Source organism: Dufourea novaeangliae, unplaced genomic scaffold, assembly GCF_001272555.1.
Source record: "Dufourea novaeangliae isolate 0120121106 unplaced genomic scaffold, ASM127255v1 scaffold175, whole genome shotgun sequence".
Lineage (NCBI taxonomy): Eukaryota > Metazoa > Arthropoda > Insecta > Hymenoptera > Halictidae > Dufourea > Dufourea novaeangliae.
In genome coordinates this window covers 615,530-632,045 of record NW_015374053.1, presented here as the reverse complement: position 1 = coordinate 632,045, position 16,516 = coordinate 615,530, and the positions used below count along the sequence as shown (strand labels likewise).

General features: G+C 38.6%; 3 protein-coding genes across 4 annotated transcripts; 2 read left to right on the top strand and 1 right to left on the bottom strand.

Annotated features, from left to right (window-relative positions):
- Positions 1-813: 813 nt before the first annotated feature.
- LOC107189964 (REM2- and Rab-like small GTPase 1) lies at positions 814-1,791 on the top strand. The gene is made up of 4 exons (XM_015578663.1): positions 814-910; positions 1,005-1,270; positions 1,334-1,470; positions 1,561-1,791. The coding sequence occupies exons 1-4, from the start codon at positions 814-816 to the stop codon at positions 1,766-1,768; spliced, it is 708 nt and encodes a 235-aa protein (XP_015434149.1). The 3' UTR covers positions 1,769-1,791.
- A 535-nt stretch (positions 1,792-2,326) lies between these two features.
- Positions 2,327-3,357, top strand: LOC107189943 (DNA-directed RNA polymerases I, II, and III subunit RPABC1). Of its 2 annotated transcripts, XM_015578639.1 has the most exons (3): positions 2,327-2,529; positions 2,650-2,910; positions 3,007-3,357. In XM_015578639.1, the coding sequence occupies exons 2-3, from the start codon at positions 2,660-2,662 to the stop codon at positions 3,335-3,337; spliced, it is 582 nt and encodes a 193-aa protein (XP_015434125.1). In that variant the 5' UTR covers positions 2,327-2,529; positions 2,650-2,659; the 3' UTR covers positions 3,338-3,357. The 2 variants fall into 2 exon arrangements, with proteins under 2 accessions (XP_015434125.1, XP_015434124.1); XM_015578638.1 differs by lacking the exon at positions 2,327-2,529 and having other exon boundaries at positions 2,536-2,910.
- Positions 3,358-6,090: 2,733 nt separating this feature from the next.
- Positions 6,091-8,797, bottom strand: LOC107189879 (protein enhancer of sevenless 2B). Its single transcript, XM_015578558.1, has 6 exons — positions 8,764-8,797; positions 7,985-8,040; positions 7,012-7,109; positions 6,800-6,919; positions 6,544-6,709; positions 6,091-6,457 (listed from the first exon to the last, which is right to left on the bottom strand). Exons 1-6 carry the CDS (start codon positions 8,795-8,797, stop codon positions 6,284-6,286), a joined length of 648 nt encoding a protein of 215 aa, XP_015434044.1. The 3' UTR covers positions 6,091-6,283.
- Between the last annotated feature and the right edge of the window lie 7,719 nt (positions 8,798-16,516).

Sequence of the window (16,516 nt, the reverse complement as noted above, 5' to 3'; positions counted from 1 at the left end):
TTCAAAAATACAGAATAACTACACACATTCAGAATAAAAATTGCATCTAAAGGTATCAGATAGCATATGGAAGCCATTTGAATTGATATTATGCATTAATAACGACGGATTGTGGTGTTTTTAATTAATATTTAATCATTTTATGTGTGTTGACAAAGGAATTGAATGGGTTTTTAGCACCATCTACGGAAAAAGGCTGAAGCTACTAGCCATTTAGTACTCATATTTTATCGTAAGATGGCACAATCATTCAGTACCACACAACTCGGCAGTTTTTTATCTAATAAAAATTATATTGTTAATTAAGAATTATTAAACTCTAATCTATGTTCTGTAAACTTTAATTTAAATGTTTGGTGTAGAAAATGGTCTAAGGAAAATCGTAGAACAGTGACCTGAAATTTGTGTAAATTTGAATGGTGGTACTATCCCGTGGTCACCATTTGGTACTAATTGGCTTGTAAGTTGGGTGTTTTTCCGTAGATGGCGTTACAAAAGTGACTTTATTTCTAAGAGCGAAAGATTGAATATTTATTAAAAACGCTGTAACTAATGATTACTTATGATTCGAATCAGTTTGGAAGTATCCAATGAAGGATCTCACATTGTTAAGAAGAGTATGTATTTGTTACTTGAATAGAACAGGAGGAACAACTAAAGATTTTGTAAAGCTTGGCATCCTTAACCCGAAATAATTCTCACTCATTCGTACTCTTCTTAGATACAGAACGAATGGAACGAAGATGATCGTCAATATTTACCGCTGATTCCTGAATTTGTCGGTTCATTCTTTTATATTTTTCGCGTTCCATCATGAACGCAATAAACGTGAATTGGTTACATTCGATGGAAGGTGAATCGTTGGTGCATCATTTTTACGTGAACACGTCGAAGAAAAGACGATTTTATGGTACATAGTATAATCATGGGATGGACGATTTGTAATTTTATAAATTTAGTTGATATTAATGAATCAGGTGGTCACATTCTGCCAAAATTTGTAGGTATTCTAGAAAGACCACCCTTACCATCTTCAATTGAGGAAGTTACATATAAAATTTTTATGGTTGGCAGATCAGGAGTAGGCAAAACATCTGTTGTAGCACATTTGGCTGGTATACAGGAGTCCATTAATTACGTAGAAACAAATGGAATAAAGAAGACAAATGTCTTTTGGCCAGTCAAGATATGGGATAAAGTTGTCTTATTTAAATTACAATTTTGGGATACTTCTGAAACAAGCATTAAAAAATATAATCATATACTGCCTGTATGTAGAACATATTCAAGTTATATGTATACGAACACAAGTCACCATCATTTAAATTTTTAGGCATGCAAGGATAAAGTTGATGCCATATGTTCTGTGTTTTGTTTCGATGATGCCACAGGTTTTAATGATGTTCCATATTTGATGAATACAATGGCATCTATAAAGGAAAAACCAGCCAATATAGTAATAGGAACAAAGTAAGTTAGTAACTTACCTTTATTTGTTCCTATAACTACATTTCAATATTTTCTATGATTGTCTAAACATATCTGAACAACCCTTTATAGATTTAAACCATGGTCAAGTTCTACAATAGAGGATGCAAGGATAAAGGAGTTTGAAGACAAATGGAAAGTTAAAGTTATCAGGGTTGATATTAATAAATTGTCAACAAGATCTGAAATATTTGATTATTCTTATCAGTTAAATGCCATATGCAGTATACTTTGGAATAGAGATAAAGAGTTTATATCTAAGCAAATGGGGCAGAATTGAATAATCAAATGGTAAATTAAAAAACGAACCTAACTCCATACTTGAGTAGCCAATTTTCCACAATATTGCAAAGTCTAAAGCATGCAATATTGTGAGATTATGAGAAGTTGAATGCTTACATAAATACTATAGAAAATGGTGTATTGTTTTTACGATTTATTAAATAAAAGTATTATTAAAGCCATAACTATCTCAATTTTCATTCCTACATGCCTGTATTAATACAAAATTTGTATTTATTGAAGAAAAGGAACCCCTGAAACATAATTAGCATTTGGTTGATTAGTTAGAAATAAAATAAAGTAATTATTAACTATTTCTGGAAGGGTTGTTTGCTTTTCTAATGTCTGTAATGTGTAAGACAAAGAGAAGTAGATTGTGCGACAAGGACAGAGCGTAATGCTCGTGCCACCTACTTTCGAAACCGTTTCATAAGCTCCTGGTACGTACGCGCGAAGCATGATGAAACAGGAGGTCGTAAATAAGAGGAGGTGGCACAAGAGTTTAGTACATGTTATTCTCTGTTAGATGTCCCCAGCGTATATTTGCATTGCTCGTGATTCCTCGTAAACGTGCACACCGTTAATAATTTATTTTACAATCTTTTCATGTGTGATTAAGTATCTGCTAATAATCTGTGTAATTATCAATTTTCGAACGACTAGATTGTACCCTACATTTGTACCCTAACTGACATATGTGTGGCAGGTTATGTGTATGGAAACAGAGACGCATTTTCGCCGCTAATCATTACAGGCTAAGTAAAGTAGCAATCGGACAGAATTTATAACAGTAATAATAACAGTTCGCATATAGAATTAGATTTTATTTAATCGAGAAATGGATGACGAAGCTGAAACGTATAAATTGTGGCGAATTAGAAAAACGGTGATGCAGTTATGCCACGATCGAGGTTATCTCGTTACTCAGGATGAGTTGGATCAGACTTTAGAACAATTTAAGGAGCAATTCGGTGATAAACCGAGTGAAAAAAGACCAGCACGCAGTGATCTAATTGTTTTGGTAGCCCACAACGACGATCCTACAGATCAGCTTTTTGTTTTCTTTCCCGATGAGCCTAAAATTGGCATCAAAACCATTAAAACTTATTGTCAGCGTATGCAGGAAGAAAAAATTCACAGGTAATTCGTTGCTAAACTTTTAGAATATAGGAATCATTATTTGACATTTAATTATCTTTTACCAGTGCTATTTTAAGTAAATATTTCTTATGATAGGGCTATAATTGTTGTGCAACAAGGCATGACACCATCCGCGAAACAATCTTTGGTAGACATGGCCCCCAAATACATATTGGAACAGTTCTTAGAATCCGAGTTACTCATTAACATAACTGAGCATGAATTGGTACCTGAACATATTGTACTTACTCCGGATGAGAAGGAAGAATTACTTACCAGGTATAAGTTGAAAGAAAATCAGCTGATGCGTATACAGGCTGGTGATCCTGTAGCACGTTACTTTGGTTTGAAACGTGGACAGGTTGTAAAAATTATTAGGCCTTCTGAAACTGCTGGAAGATATATTTCTTATAGACTAGTATGTTAAATGAACTTTTCATATGAGCCTGCCCTATTGAAAATGTATACAATCTTAAGATAAAACTACATATAGATTATATAACTTTTGTAAGTACCATGTAAGATAAAAATAATGAAATATATGACAGTTATTTGATGAACAAAAGAATAATGGTTACAGTTAGTTAGCACTTTATTATATCATAGTAGTATTTACTTGTTACACAATGAATGGCTTGGTATCATTACTTATGCTTTGATATAATGCATTTTAATTTGAGTAGCAATGATTAGAATCGAGATTAAAAAAACAAAGTTTGTTCAAACATGTAACTTTATTACATTCGTTTATTATACATTTCTTGGTCCAGATATATCATGGTATACTGTTGTCTCGAAACAACTCAATTCCAGATTAGTTTCAGCAATTTTACACATATATATTGGTGGAAACATTACTTACAGTAAATTTAGGTTTGCGTCGCTCTAATGCTCTGCTTTTAGTCGGTCGATGTAAAATATTTAAAGAACGACAGTGCGCAATACGTATATAAACAACTGCTAATACGTAGTAGCAAATAGTAAAAACAAAAATAATTAAAAAAAAGTATACACTGCATGATAATATTCGTTGACACAAGCAATCTTTAAGTACGCAATGCAAGTGTGAATCTGTACGCTTTGTATCTCTTAAAGTCTATCTTACTGGTCTTTAAAAATGTTGACGAACATCTATCCTATATCCACATTTTTTATAACATCAACTACGAATTAGAATGAATCTACAAACAACTCTTTTCTTGGAAATCCAAGTGTCCGATCGCTGCTGTTCTCCAATTCAAACATTATAAAAAGCCCATGCCAGGGTATTCAATTCAATGCATTTTCATTTTTCTCCCAATTTGATCAGGATAATACTAGCGTCGTTAGGAACTATATAAAACACTATAAACCACTTCAAAAAGTATCGACAATACAAATAGAATTAAACAACTATGTATGTATATATGTGTATACTTTTTAACGTCGTATTCTTAAACGTTCGTAATCATGGTTTTGGGTTCGATATCGAAACTAAATATGTAGTTCTATATCGTATAATTATTGCAGTCTTAGAATCAAAAGAAACGATTATTATTTTAGAATAATTGCTCCTTTTTCCCTTTCAAGAAGGATAATGCATTATTTAATTGTACATAATACAAGTTCTATGGATTATGGGCGTAGTAAATGAAGCATGCAAGTGTAATTAATATAATATATTGTTATCAATAAAATGTAACATAACGAATAATAATAATAATTAATAATAATAATTACAAAGTACGGCTACGTATTTTCATTGTTTACACGAAGATGAGAAAGTAAGATTTGCCGAAATAATCTGATAAAAAGAAATTATTTAAAAAATATACACGAACTTTCGTTCTTTCAAAAATTACATGTTTCAGTTTATACAGACAAATCTATTTCGCATGGCCGACTTCCGATTTATCGTATCGCTTTTTGGCATTTGTCGAAAAATGCATTACAGAACAGAAATTCATATCTGACGTAAAATTTATTACATATTTATATTCTGATAGTCGTCTAAGTTTTCCTTTCGATCGCTAATTTATTTCTAACGCGTTACAAAGAATAAATCAGTCGCTCGTTGTCCTCGAGACCTGTTAAAGATTATAATAACACGTACCACAAGTCCGTGTAAAAGTGGCATTTTCATTCGTTCTTTGTTGTAAAATCTTTAGCAAAAACGTGTTTCTCAAACAGAAACTATATGTCACAGGATAATCAATAATCGTAAAAATAAGTTTTTCCGATCGTACGAGCATGATTGGAAAAAAAAAATGAAACCATGAAACAGCTTATTAGTAGTTGCAAATTGTAATTTCGCTAATATTTAAAAAAAAAAAGCAAACTGATTTAACTTGAAAGTTGTCTGAATGGTTACTCAACGTACAGTCTGAAAGTACAAGTCTATATTATATGATACACAGCAAATATATCTGATGCATCAGTATCAGATTTGTCTCAATTATCGGAGGAATATTATCTTCCCGTTCTTACTTGTAAAAATATCCACAACATAGAGGCATAGTGTGCATTTTATGCCAAAAGGCGACGCGCTTTAATGCTATATCTATATAAAGTTCTTGTATTTCGCGTAAGGGTAGCTTTACTAGGCTCTTTATCACCAAGGTCCCCCATTCTTCGAACAGCGAATCCTCATATTTGAAAAATACAATGTTTATATGCCAGTCCAGTCATAAAACTGCCTTTCGAAACAATATGTATTTTTCGTTCAATATGGCCGATACTCTTTGTCAATTGATGTACAAAGTTTTGATATTGTACCATTGCATACGAATAACTCCATTTAATGGACTACCAAGAAATAGGAAACACCATTTCAAGATTTCTTTGTCACAGGTGAAATGTTACGAATGTATTTTCAAACCTACTCTCTACTCGATTACTCGTGAAACTGAAATATGAGATGCTTGAGAGATGTGTCTATTTTACACGCATAATGTCTATCAAGAAGATCGAGTAATAGTATCAGTCCCAGTGAAAAGTTCATCTAGCCGATGCAGTGGACAAACGATAGAAACTTGCTACCCTGTTTGTCTGCTACATGAAGGAACTCTACGTTTGCGTATTTATATCGTTAAACGTGGAGAAGTTTTTTTTTTCAATGAGACCAATGAACAGTGCTAATGGTATATCAAGCCAAGCTAAACGACTCGACGTCTAGACCACCAATACATCCTGGTAGCCCATTCAATAGGAGGAGTTTGCAAAATATTGTTGATTAATTCTGCCGTTACTCTGATCCTGTACGTGATTGTGGTGGGATAATGCGGCCGATGCCTCTGGCCTCTGTGCGCGCGACATGAGGCCTGAAATGCATCATTATTTTATTCGAGGAAATTAGGTGGAAGTTACACGATACCGACGATATCCGTGTATTCACCTAGGAGTGGTAAGGAGTAACGTATGTAGATGGAAACAGGCCCCGTCGATTGCCAATTTCTCCGTGCCACCAATGCTGATCCGTGCGGTCCGTTACAGTAATTACATCCCCCCGTTTAAATTCTAGTTCACCGGGTTCTTGTGGCATGAAATCATATAATGCTTGCACTAGACACTGAAAGAAAACAGAATGCAACGATATAAACTCGAGAAACGATCTTTACTGTGTACATTATTCGAATAATTTGCACGCATAATTACTTCTTCTGGTATCATATCTCGTAGTTTAACATCTTGTGAGCGAGAGACAGACGCCGTACGATGATATTCTACTAATTCGTTAAGACTGTTGAATTTCACCACCCAGAGGAAGAATTTTCCTTGTGCATCCCTCAATACTTTGAAGTGCTGAACACCATCGGAACATCTAATGATAAAACCATTGAATAGTTACTAGCATAGTTTATCGAATGTTTGTATAAACATATTTGGCTTTTCTGGATAGTATTTTACTAACTTAACGGACAAAGAAAAATCACCAGGAGAACTTTCGCTAATTCTGATAAGAAAAGCCCCTTCTTGCTTGTTCATTAATAGTCTTTCTGCATCTGCTCTGGTTATTCTTCCATAATACCAACTGAAAGGACACAAAACATGCATTAATTAAGAGAATTCTGTAGGGACTTACAATATAGAATATTTTTGTATATTAAAAGAAAGGAAACCCACTCATGGTTTTTCATCTCTATGTAGTTACTTGGAATGAGTCCTTCTCTGGAATCTAGTTCAGCTCTATACCAGTTCATGTCATCCTCCATATTTAGAATCTATAAGAATAACACATTTGTTATACTCTACTCATTGATGAAACAAGACTGGTAAATACGTCCTTTCAGAAGAAAAATATTATTACAGCAACAGATAACAAATAAAATCATTGTATAGGGGGTTTATCGATAAAGCTTATTCAGAATTGAATCATGTAAAATGTCCCTATCTATACTTGTCTTAAACAAATAACTACATAATCAAGTTAGGTAAGTTCATGAAATCGGATAAGAAATTTTGAACATTCAAGATAGTATATTTTCAATACACCTCACAAAACATTGTACAACAAAATGTTCAATCAAACAATATTGAAAACATTGACATCCAGTCACTCTATGATGTTCAAAACTGTCAGTTATCAAATTACAACTTACTGACGAGTTTACAAAAAAAATACGAAAAGACATGCTGAAAATATTTTCCATTAACGGACATGCCACGCACGTTTACTGAAAGAAAGTATGACTTAATACGTTTCTCCTGAACCACAAACGGAAGAAGTAAAAGGAAAGGAAGTTGTTATCGTCGTAACAATGTTAAATAACTTTTCGCCCAACGTTATGAACCAAATTTCCGATCGAACATAATTGGACCAGTATAAAGATCTTGGATCTCGAGCAACAAAGTCGAAAGAATTAAAAATGAAAAAGAAAACAGAAAGGCAACCAAGTACAATCGACTAGTGGAACGCTGTGCATTGTCGCTAGGATATCCTTAACCGACACGCGATATCCGCTCGCAGGACAGCAGTTCGGAAAGTTCGGGGTTGATAAACTGTGCGTTGAAAATCGACAACGCTACACCCTTTTCTGCCGTATTCGTGGCTCGGATGACGTATACAATGACACGGCAAGCATAGTTCTATACAAACCTTAAGGACTTGGCTCCTTCGAAAGCTAAGCTCATCCTCGGCGGTAGCCGTAAAATCTGGAAAGAGAGAGGCAATATTATACCGAGTGGTCAAAGGCAGGCACCGAAACCAGCCGCCTTTGTTTGCCAGTGGGAAAACCAATGACGGGGAATTGGCCCTTGTTTAGTTTCTCGTATAGTGGAGGGCAGGCTACCTCCGGTCGGTGTTCCCTATACTTTAAAGGAAAGACACGTAGGTGCTCACACGGCGCGGCGACACAACGCGTGGACACACACCAACGACCACTTGTGCTTTTCTTCGTTGCTGCGATTTTCTGAATCGGTCCACCGTCAGTCCCCTTTCGATCAATGGCACATTGACGCGTGCATAGTAAACGCGACACGGCGGCTGCTCGCGAATCAAATTGTTCGTTCGGCTTACTTTTCACGGTAGAACTGTCAAAATCGAAAGAAGGATCACGCGCTCGCACGGCTGTCCATCGCTCGTCTTATCAGACATTACACTCTCGACTCTCCCACTGATCTCGCTCTCCGTGTTTCGGTCCACCGCGATGCGCACTGGTCCAATGCGCACCCTCGACGTCCGGATTCGTCTGTAGATCAAACGCAAATGCGTACAACGCGTCGTACACCGATCGAATGACCTATCAGATTCGGGTTAAACGACCGAAACACGATCGCCGTTGGGCTTTTCCACGGTACGGGAACGAGAACCGTGATTCTACCACGCGAAATATACGGCGTACTACTTTTCTGTGGCGCAGGCGTGCGCATGCGTACTCCTGGAATGCTGCGTCGACTGCTTCGCCGCCATTTTGTACTTTATGAGATCGTCCGAACGCGTATACCAATGTTGCGACTTTGCAAAGGTATACAGTTTTAAATAGATTTCTATATCGGAGAAAGCTTACAGGCTAACCGTTGCAATTGTATTGTCTTTTATACCCATTGCCGTGTGTGTTCTATAGGACTTTATTTTCGCATAGTCGGATTGCAGAAACCGAACGATTACGTTTTCGGAGGAAAATTGCAAATCGATAAATTGATTCGATAGGCTTTCAATCGATTCAACGAGCTTGCGAGAGTCCGTTTAACTGCGTCACGGAACAGTTTGCCATTTATTTTCGTGTGCCTCGTGTAAGCAAGAATTCTGTCGATGATGCGAAAAACTGAAGAGTACACAGAGATAATAAGGTACCGCGCGCGCATTTTCCATTTTCCGTCATTTCCTGCCCCGTGCCGAACAAATTACTATCGGATAATTGGACACCGACCACGTGATATTAGCGAATCGAATTCGCGTGTTTGTTGCGTAATTACTTCCCTCGAAACATTGGAAGAAACAGACACATAGTAAACGATGAACCATCGAAAGCAAGGGGTAAAATATGATATACATTATGCAAGTAATAGTTGAAGAATGAATTTCAAGAGATTATTTTGCGATGGAAAGTGTCCTACGCAATGGCATATGCAAGAGGAGAAATAGAACTCGTAGCGAACGGCTCGTGTCCATTTCGCGCCGAGATCATCGTCACCAATCACGTGAGTTGTAAACAAACGTTTAGTGAAAGCAGGATAGGTTATAGCAGTTCCAGCGTTAAAATACGAACTGCTTAACCTAAAGATATGTCAATTCAGAATCAACCTAAAGTATCCCCACTCAATTTAAATTCGATATTCCGTTCACGTACATTTCTTGTTACCGACGCGAACCGTGAAAAATAATCGATGACAGTTGTAGGTATTGCACATGGTAACTGCGCGTATTTTTTTACACCGATTCGCGTACCGGTAATTATCTTTTTAGCTTATCTAACCGCGAATTGACGTGTTTAGACTATTGTCACCAAGTCGCGCGTTTGGAAGCATGAAAAATTAAGACCAAAATGATATATTCGATCAATGTCGTTGATTAATGGAGTAGAAGCAATTAGAAAACATATAGGCTGCCAGTACGGTCCTAAATTAAGCGCGTCGATCGATAATTGTTCCGACACGTAAATAGATGTCGTGTAACGGATGAATGAAACGTGTGCATTGAGAACCAACCTTACTCGACACATTTTTTATCGAAAAAAAAGTAAGCATAGACGGCCAGTGAAAAGCGGTCAAACATATTGAAAGTATACATTTATCGAAACAATACGCAATAGCGTGAAACGGGTAAAAATTCCCGCAAATCCTTGTCATCCCTTTAACCCTCGAAAAACGGACACGTGGTTAGTGAACCCGGGTCATTTTTTACCCATATCGAAATCTCGTATAAAAGTTTGAATCAAAAGTTTTGGCCTGTGTTCTAGCCTAGGTTTAAAGTCTGGGTCACAAATGACCCATGTTCGTCATTCAAGGTTTAACCGCGACTCGACACGCGATTCAAACGAATCACATAATAGCTTATACGCATACATGCAACTGTCTTGTTTTCTTATGTAAGGCTCGAATGCATTAAGTATTGTCTCCTATTGTTTATTGTACAGGATCCGATATGTTTTCAGAGGAACAGCGAGAGCCACACGTAGCGACACACGCGGAGGGGGGCGGTGACGAGTGCGTTACCACGGAAATTGAATTACCTTTGTGCAACTGCAACGATGAAAGCGTGGCTGGATTGTACCACCTTGCTGCGAACGAGCTTCCAATTAAACGCGGCAAAGTACTGCAATTCACGCGACAAAGAGTCGGGACAGTGACCTATCGCAGTTTTTTCCTGCACTCGTGACTAGGGATAACCCCTCAAGGTATCGATACTTTTACTCATAACTTGCAAAAAAAAACTTTTTTTTCCGTTCGTTCGGTATTTCACTAATTTTTAATTATTCCATGGCAAGTTTCTTTGTGGGGATTCCAGAAAAATGAAACTTATTAGAGAGTTCAAAGAAAAGCAATTTTTAATAATTTCTTATTATTTCTTAACAAAATCAAGCTCATCTAGGGCCACTAATATGTCCGTAATTGGGCCACTTACTCTAGGATGGTGGCGATTTCATGGTTACGCGCGTGTTTCGCTTCCCGTCCAAGATTTATGAGTGCATCTCACAGATGTGCATGCTTCCGCCCACCTTCAATGTAAGTTTCCAACACATTCACGAACGCCATTCGATCATGCTAATTCTAGTCTTCGTGTCTAACGAGCAACGCGATATCTTGTCTATATTTTCATTCAAAACTTACACGGATAACATATACAGGGTGAATCAATAAGAACTATTATCGAAAATAACTCATTCGTTGTATCAAGAATGCCTCGGATGGATATAATTTGATTTCATTATATCTTATTTTCTTTTGAGATATCAAAGTAGTTCGTATATTTTTTTTCGGATTTCGTGGTTGAACCTCGACACGGTATCGGTGATTCGTGAAGCGTGAAGGTCAAAGAGCAAGGTCTCGCACAGGAAGGGTTTCGATTCACAGAAAAATATAAATCGTGTGTCCGTTTTAAATCCGGTTAATCGAATTTAAATGAAATTCAGCAACGGTCTTTTGTGTAAGGTTTCCCACCGGCTTCCTGTAACACGTGTGCGTGTGTCGTCAGGGCGCCACCGGTTTTCATTATCATCCACCGTTACGTTATTGCAATCTTCTAATGGGCTGACATTGTTTCGCACACAGGGAGACGATCATTATCGGAGAACAATTAAATTAGGCACGCGCCCGGTACGTTGTCTCTGAATACTAACGACCTGATTATTACCGGCACGGTTACTTCACCCAGAATCCAAATCGTCGTCGCTATTAAATAATCAATGTAACATACGTGCAACATAACTGTCTCGACCGAGAAATTGATAACGTTTCAACGATCGGTTTCTCTGCGATATCGAGGTCGGGGGACAATTCCTAAAATCTTTTCCGATCATAAACTAAACGAGCAAGAAGGGACTAGGGTGGAGATTCCTTGAAAGGGTCGAAAAGGTTGACCTCCGTTGGACAATGGTCAGAACGAGTATAATTTCTATTCAGAGAGGAAACGGCACTCTTCCTAGTTCACCGGATTATCCTCGGGGTCGGAATTCTAAACGCACACGTTGGGTTAATTCCTCGAGGACGCCGCGACGGTCAGCAAACAACAAGACGTTGAAAGAAGAAAGGAACGACGACGGTGGAGCAGAACGGGCGCAGCAGAGAACAACCGCGACAGGAAAGGGTGGCGAGAGAACACAGAAGGAAGATGAAACGTAACGAGAGATGAAAAGTAGGCGGAGAAGGCGAAGAACAAGAAGGGGTCTCTCTCTCTCTCTCTCTCTCTTTCTGCTAGCTGTCTAAAGGCGACCCTCATGGTGGAAATGCAATTTCGGTTCTTGTCTGGTGTCGACGTCGCGACCGTGGCTCATCTCCGAGGCATAGACCCCTTCAAGATCGTTGAAGAAACAGCCTCTCCTGCACACAGAAGTTCCTCTCTCAGGCGTGTTCCAGGAGATGAAAGACTACCGTGGTTATCAAAGGGAGAGGGAAGAGGCAAAGGCCTCGCCAGACAATGGCCCTGAGCTCCAAGGTTTTCAGGCTCGACGCTCAGGGATCGGGAGGTCCAGTCGCGTGATTCCAACCGGACCTGTTCACCGAATCTAATATTTTTTGTGGATTAGAATTATGTACACATATATATATATATATTTATATATATGTATATATATATAATTCATATATATGCATATACATATAGCGTAAATATGTATACATGTATCGTGTACAGTAAACAGCGCAACAGATTTTCGGTTTTGCGCGATTCTAGACGAGTTTTGGAGGTTTATTTTCGGCTACGTGCCTCGATGATGCCAGCAGTTTCGACGAGGACAACTTCCTACGCGGAGCCGAAACGGGGAGAAACGTTCGAGGGATTATTCACGGAGTGAACGTTTCCCCGTTTTAACCGATTACGAAACGAAGAAAGAAGGCGGTTCTAAATTTGTATCGGTTCATTTTGCATCCTCGTCCACGAAAGGTGAACGCTCTGTGGACTAGCGACGACGACGCATCTCGACGCAAGGGACGATTCTTCGGCGATTCGAGAACCGGAACAACGGGCCACAATGAATTTCCGTGCGAGGCTGTTGAAGCACGTTGCCAATGATTCAGCGGTCTCTTGATCGATCGTCGAAAGAAAGAGAGAGAAGAGGATATAGTCGGTGCTCGTAATCCCGCGTTTACGTTCACACGTTTTCCGTGGGCAGGATATTTAAAACGAAAATCGGCTATCGTTTCAAACTAACGGGAACACAGTGGTGTAGCTTACTACAGGACAAACATTTTTACCAAAAACATACCGAATGGTTCTTTGTACAACCTCGAGTAATTTAGTGGAAAAAAGCTGTAGACGATACGGAATGGAGTCGAGCAATTATTTTCGTTAGTAGTAGTTCGTTTCACGCGTAGTTGTAAGTATGAACGAAACATAATAAGGCATTTGTATGTTGATCGTGATTCGCTGTCATCGGAGGACTCGTCTTTTTAAGCATCGTTTTTAAATCAAGGTTCCAGAATGCCAAGGCGCCGTTTAAGGTTAAACATTTTCCTCGGTGGAATGTCTAATATGCTTCGGAGATTATTAGGGTTTGGTCGGCATCATAAAATTGGGTAGTTTTGAATTTTAAAACATGTTAAAGAATGTAGGCAATACGGTATGACGGTGGTGTTGCAATTCCTGTTCGAATTTGGCACCGATATTAAATTTCCCGATAGTCTTCAAGGACTTTTTATCTCGTCGTAACAGTCAATAGTGATACAGGATGTTCAGAATGTTTTTTTTTGATATTCGTTCTAAGATAAGAGTATGTTAGATTGAAGGAGGTAAGAGGAAGAAAGACTCAAACATTTCCAGCCGATGGATATGTTGCCTACAGTAAATCTGCGTCATGATCTTGGCTGACGTCATCCGCTGACGCACCATCATCTGACTTCGTAGACCTCATTGTCCGTAGAACGCTCGAAATTGTATTTTCTACGATTACGATGAATTTCCTATTCTTTTCAGCATTTTACACTGCAGTTAAATACTCGTATACGTGGTTTCCCGCGCTTTCTAAACGTTATCTAAAATAATAGAATAACATTAATAAGGACATTGCGAGTGCTTAGTCAAGTTACATTGCAATCGTCTGTTCGGAAAATTCGAAATCGGGAAAATAGTGGAAATTAAATAAACGATGATTCGGTACAAGTGATAATTCATAAGAATTTATTACATATCCAAAAAAATGTATTTCGAGGTGTTCGTAGAAAATTGTTCCTTCGGTACGTGCTGCCATCTACGGAGCTGGCTCTAAGCGTCCGGTAAAGTAGAACGCTGTTCGTCAAAGATAATGAAGGCTCGATACACATGAAAATAAACAGCATCGTCTCATGTTGCGAGTTCTGTAACAGGTGTTTTCATTTCTGGAAGGGAGGTCGCCGGTTGCACATCGTTAATGTCTGTGTTTGATTTCGCACGTTGTCCTTTCCCCTGTCAAAACATTGCCGAAAGATTTGGTAAATCGGAACCATCGTGTGTGAATTTCACAAAACAAAAGATGCTATTTAATCTACCGTACACGGAATCTAGAAGAATCTTCATCATCGTACGTAGAAAACAACGTCTTTCAGAGCACCGATTAAAATGAAATTCAAGTACTAGTGCGTAGTAGCAAGAAAATGTTCATGATCAGAACAAAAGATGCAGGCAATTCTGCACAAAGATCGAATTAAGACAGTTGTTTCTTGATTCTGTATCTTCAAGACATCATAAACGTTACATCTACTTGCACGAAAATCATCAAATTCCAAGTTGTTTCGTAATTTCCGACGCGATGCATCCTCCTAAAATACGATCTTTAACGGTGAGAGGTTATCTCGTGAGGAAAATATATCGATGAATCGAAGTTCGATCTTTTGATGTTCCTAACTTTACCAATTGATCGAGAACAACACATACTGGTCGAAAATTTTTCCCAATGAAATCTGTTCTCTGAGAAGACTAATGTTTCGTGGTGTAAAAATTGACAGTTTTGCAGAACTATCGAAGCCAAGGAGGCAGGTGTGTTTCCACGCGATGTGCAAGTAATATCAGAGATAATATTCAAGCGTTGAGAAGGAGCAGCCTTCGCGAGTGTAAGAGTGTGAGTGATCGCGTCCTGCACTTTCCTAAGCACCTGCGGTCTCAAGACGGATCCGGCAGGTGCAAGAAGGATATAAGGAACCCTGAAGAATTTTATGGCAACCCTCGTTCTGCCATTCACGTTTACAGGTAGGCTAACAGAAACCAATAATTGTACAGGGGAACAATCATACATAAAACTGTACCCCTCGTCGTAATGCACGAATCGTAGTCTTTTGTTTGATTTAATTTTAAAAAGAACTCTTGCGATCGTATTTTATGAAATATTCCCTATAACGCTTCGAAGACGCCCATTTTACGGCGATTTTAGGTCTAAGGCGTCATTAGGCGTCATGTGCTATGTGGGTTGGTACTGATTGGACGAGTGAGAAATATTGTACAATACAGAAATAGCGAATCGGTTTTCATGAACATTGTTTCCCCGGGTACTATATAACTTTTGCGTCAGTCTTTATCGCCGGAAAGAAAAAAAAAAGAGACTCGTTAGATCGCCGCCACGGCCTAGCTGGCCAGCTTCCAGAGCACACCGCCAGAGGTCTGTCGTTACGCCGCGGATCGAGCGAGGCCGTGGCGATGGATTTGGTGACGTAAGAGAATAAAACCACCATAAAGGCTTGCTGGTTCATTAGCGCAATAAGAGAGAGCGAGGTTATAATCCATAGTCTGATCTCGGCCTATCCGTGCAGCCTTTAAAACGTGTAAGCTCCGTTGGCACGAATTCGCGATATACAGACTCTTTCTCACCAGGGAACGCACATCGCCGATGAACATTGCGATCACGGTGTGTGGCATGTGTTTCACCATTTATTTCAGCCAACAACCGTTACACGTACTTACGTGCACGTATATATCTTGCTAACAAAAATGTCAATCGATCGTTAAAGAACGCATAATAAACGATGGAACATGTACTTTGAAAATCGTTTCATGTAGTTTTGTTGCGCATGCACGGTGACTACCGGTTCCCGTACTGTTACAAACTTCATATAATTCCGTTTCGATTAATAGATGCTTGTTTATCAGCGGACAGAATATGCATGTATCGCGAAATATTAATGCACACATTATGTAGAAATGACGTTCTCCTTCGGCATTGAATTAATGTTATTATTTTGTCTGTATTGAAGGTTCGTCGGGACTCTGAGATCTTTAACGAGGTCGATCCGTTACCAGGAATCGATCGACGAAGGATAAGCCGTACCTGTACGTTCGTCCAGTCGGTGAGTCAATTTCTCCCGTTCATTTTTCAGTACGTATATTTCTAGAAACACGTTACGGTGGGCAACCGTTAGAGGCCGGTGCTAACGATTTTTCGAGTGTATTTTGTGTTCGTCGAATTATCGACGGGAACACGCCGCGATGTACAGAGGCGTTCGCTGCGTTCAGCGCGCGCGCGCTCCAGTAGTAGCAACGAGAGCAACACGCAGCAATAAGGAGAGA

Excerpts from the sequence above, each read along its gene's own strand:
- LOC107189879 (XM_015578558.1), bottom strand. The coding sequence starts at position 8,797 with ATGGCGGCGAAGCAGTCGACGCAGCATTCCAGGA. Across the intron at positions 6,920-7,011 it reads ATAGAGATGAAAAACCATGA|TTGGTATTATGGAAGAATAA; the intron begins GTGGGTTTCCTT and ends GTGTCCTTTCAG. Across the intron at positions 6,458-6,543 it reads GAGATATGATACCAGAAGAA|TGTCTAGTGCAAGCATTATA; the intron begins GTAATTATGCGT and ends GTTTTCTTTCAG.
- LOC107189943 (XM_015578638.1), top strand. The coding sequence starts at position 2,609 with ATGGATGACGAAGCTGAAACGTATAAATTGTGGCGAATTAGAAAAACG. Across the intron at positions 2,911-3,006 it reads CAGGAAGAAAAAATTCACAG|GGCTATAATTGTTGTGCAAC; the intron begins GTAATTCGTTGC and ends TTCTTATGATAG.
- LOC107189964 (XM_015578663.1), top strand. The coding sequence starts at position 814 with ATGAACGCAATAAACGTGAATTGGTTACATTCGATGGAAGGTGAATCG. Across the intron at positions 911-1,004 it reads GAAGAAAAGACGATTTTATG|GTATTCTAGAAAGACCACCC; the intron begins GTACATAGTATA and ends CAAAATTTGTAG. Across the intron at positions 1,271-1,333 it reads AATATAATCATATACTGCCT|GCATGCAAGGATAAAGTTGA; the intron begins GTATGTAGAACA and ends TTAAATTTTTAG.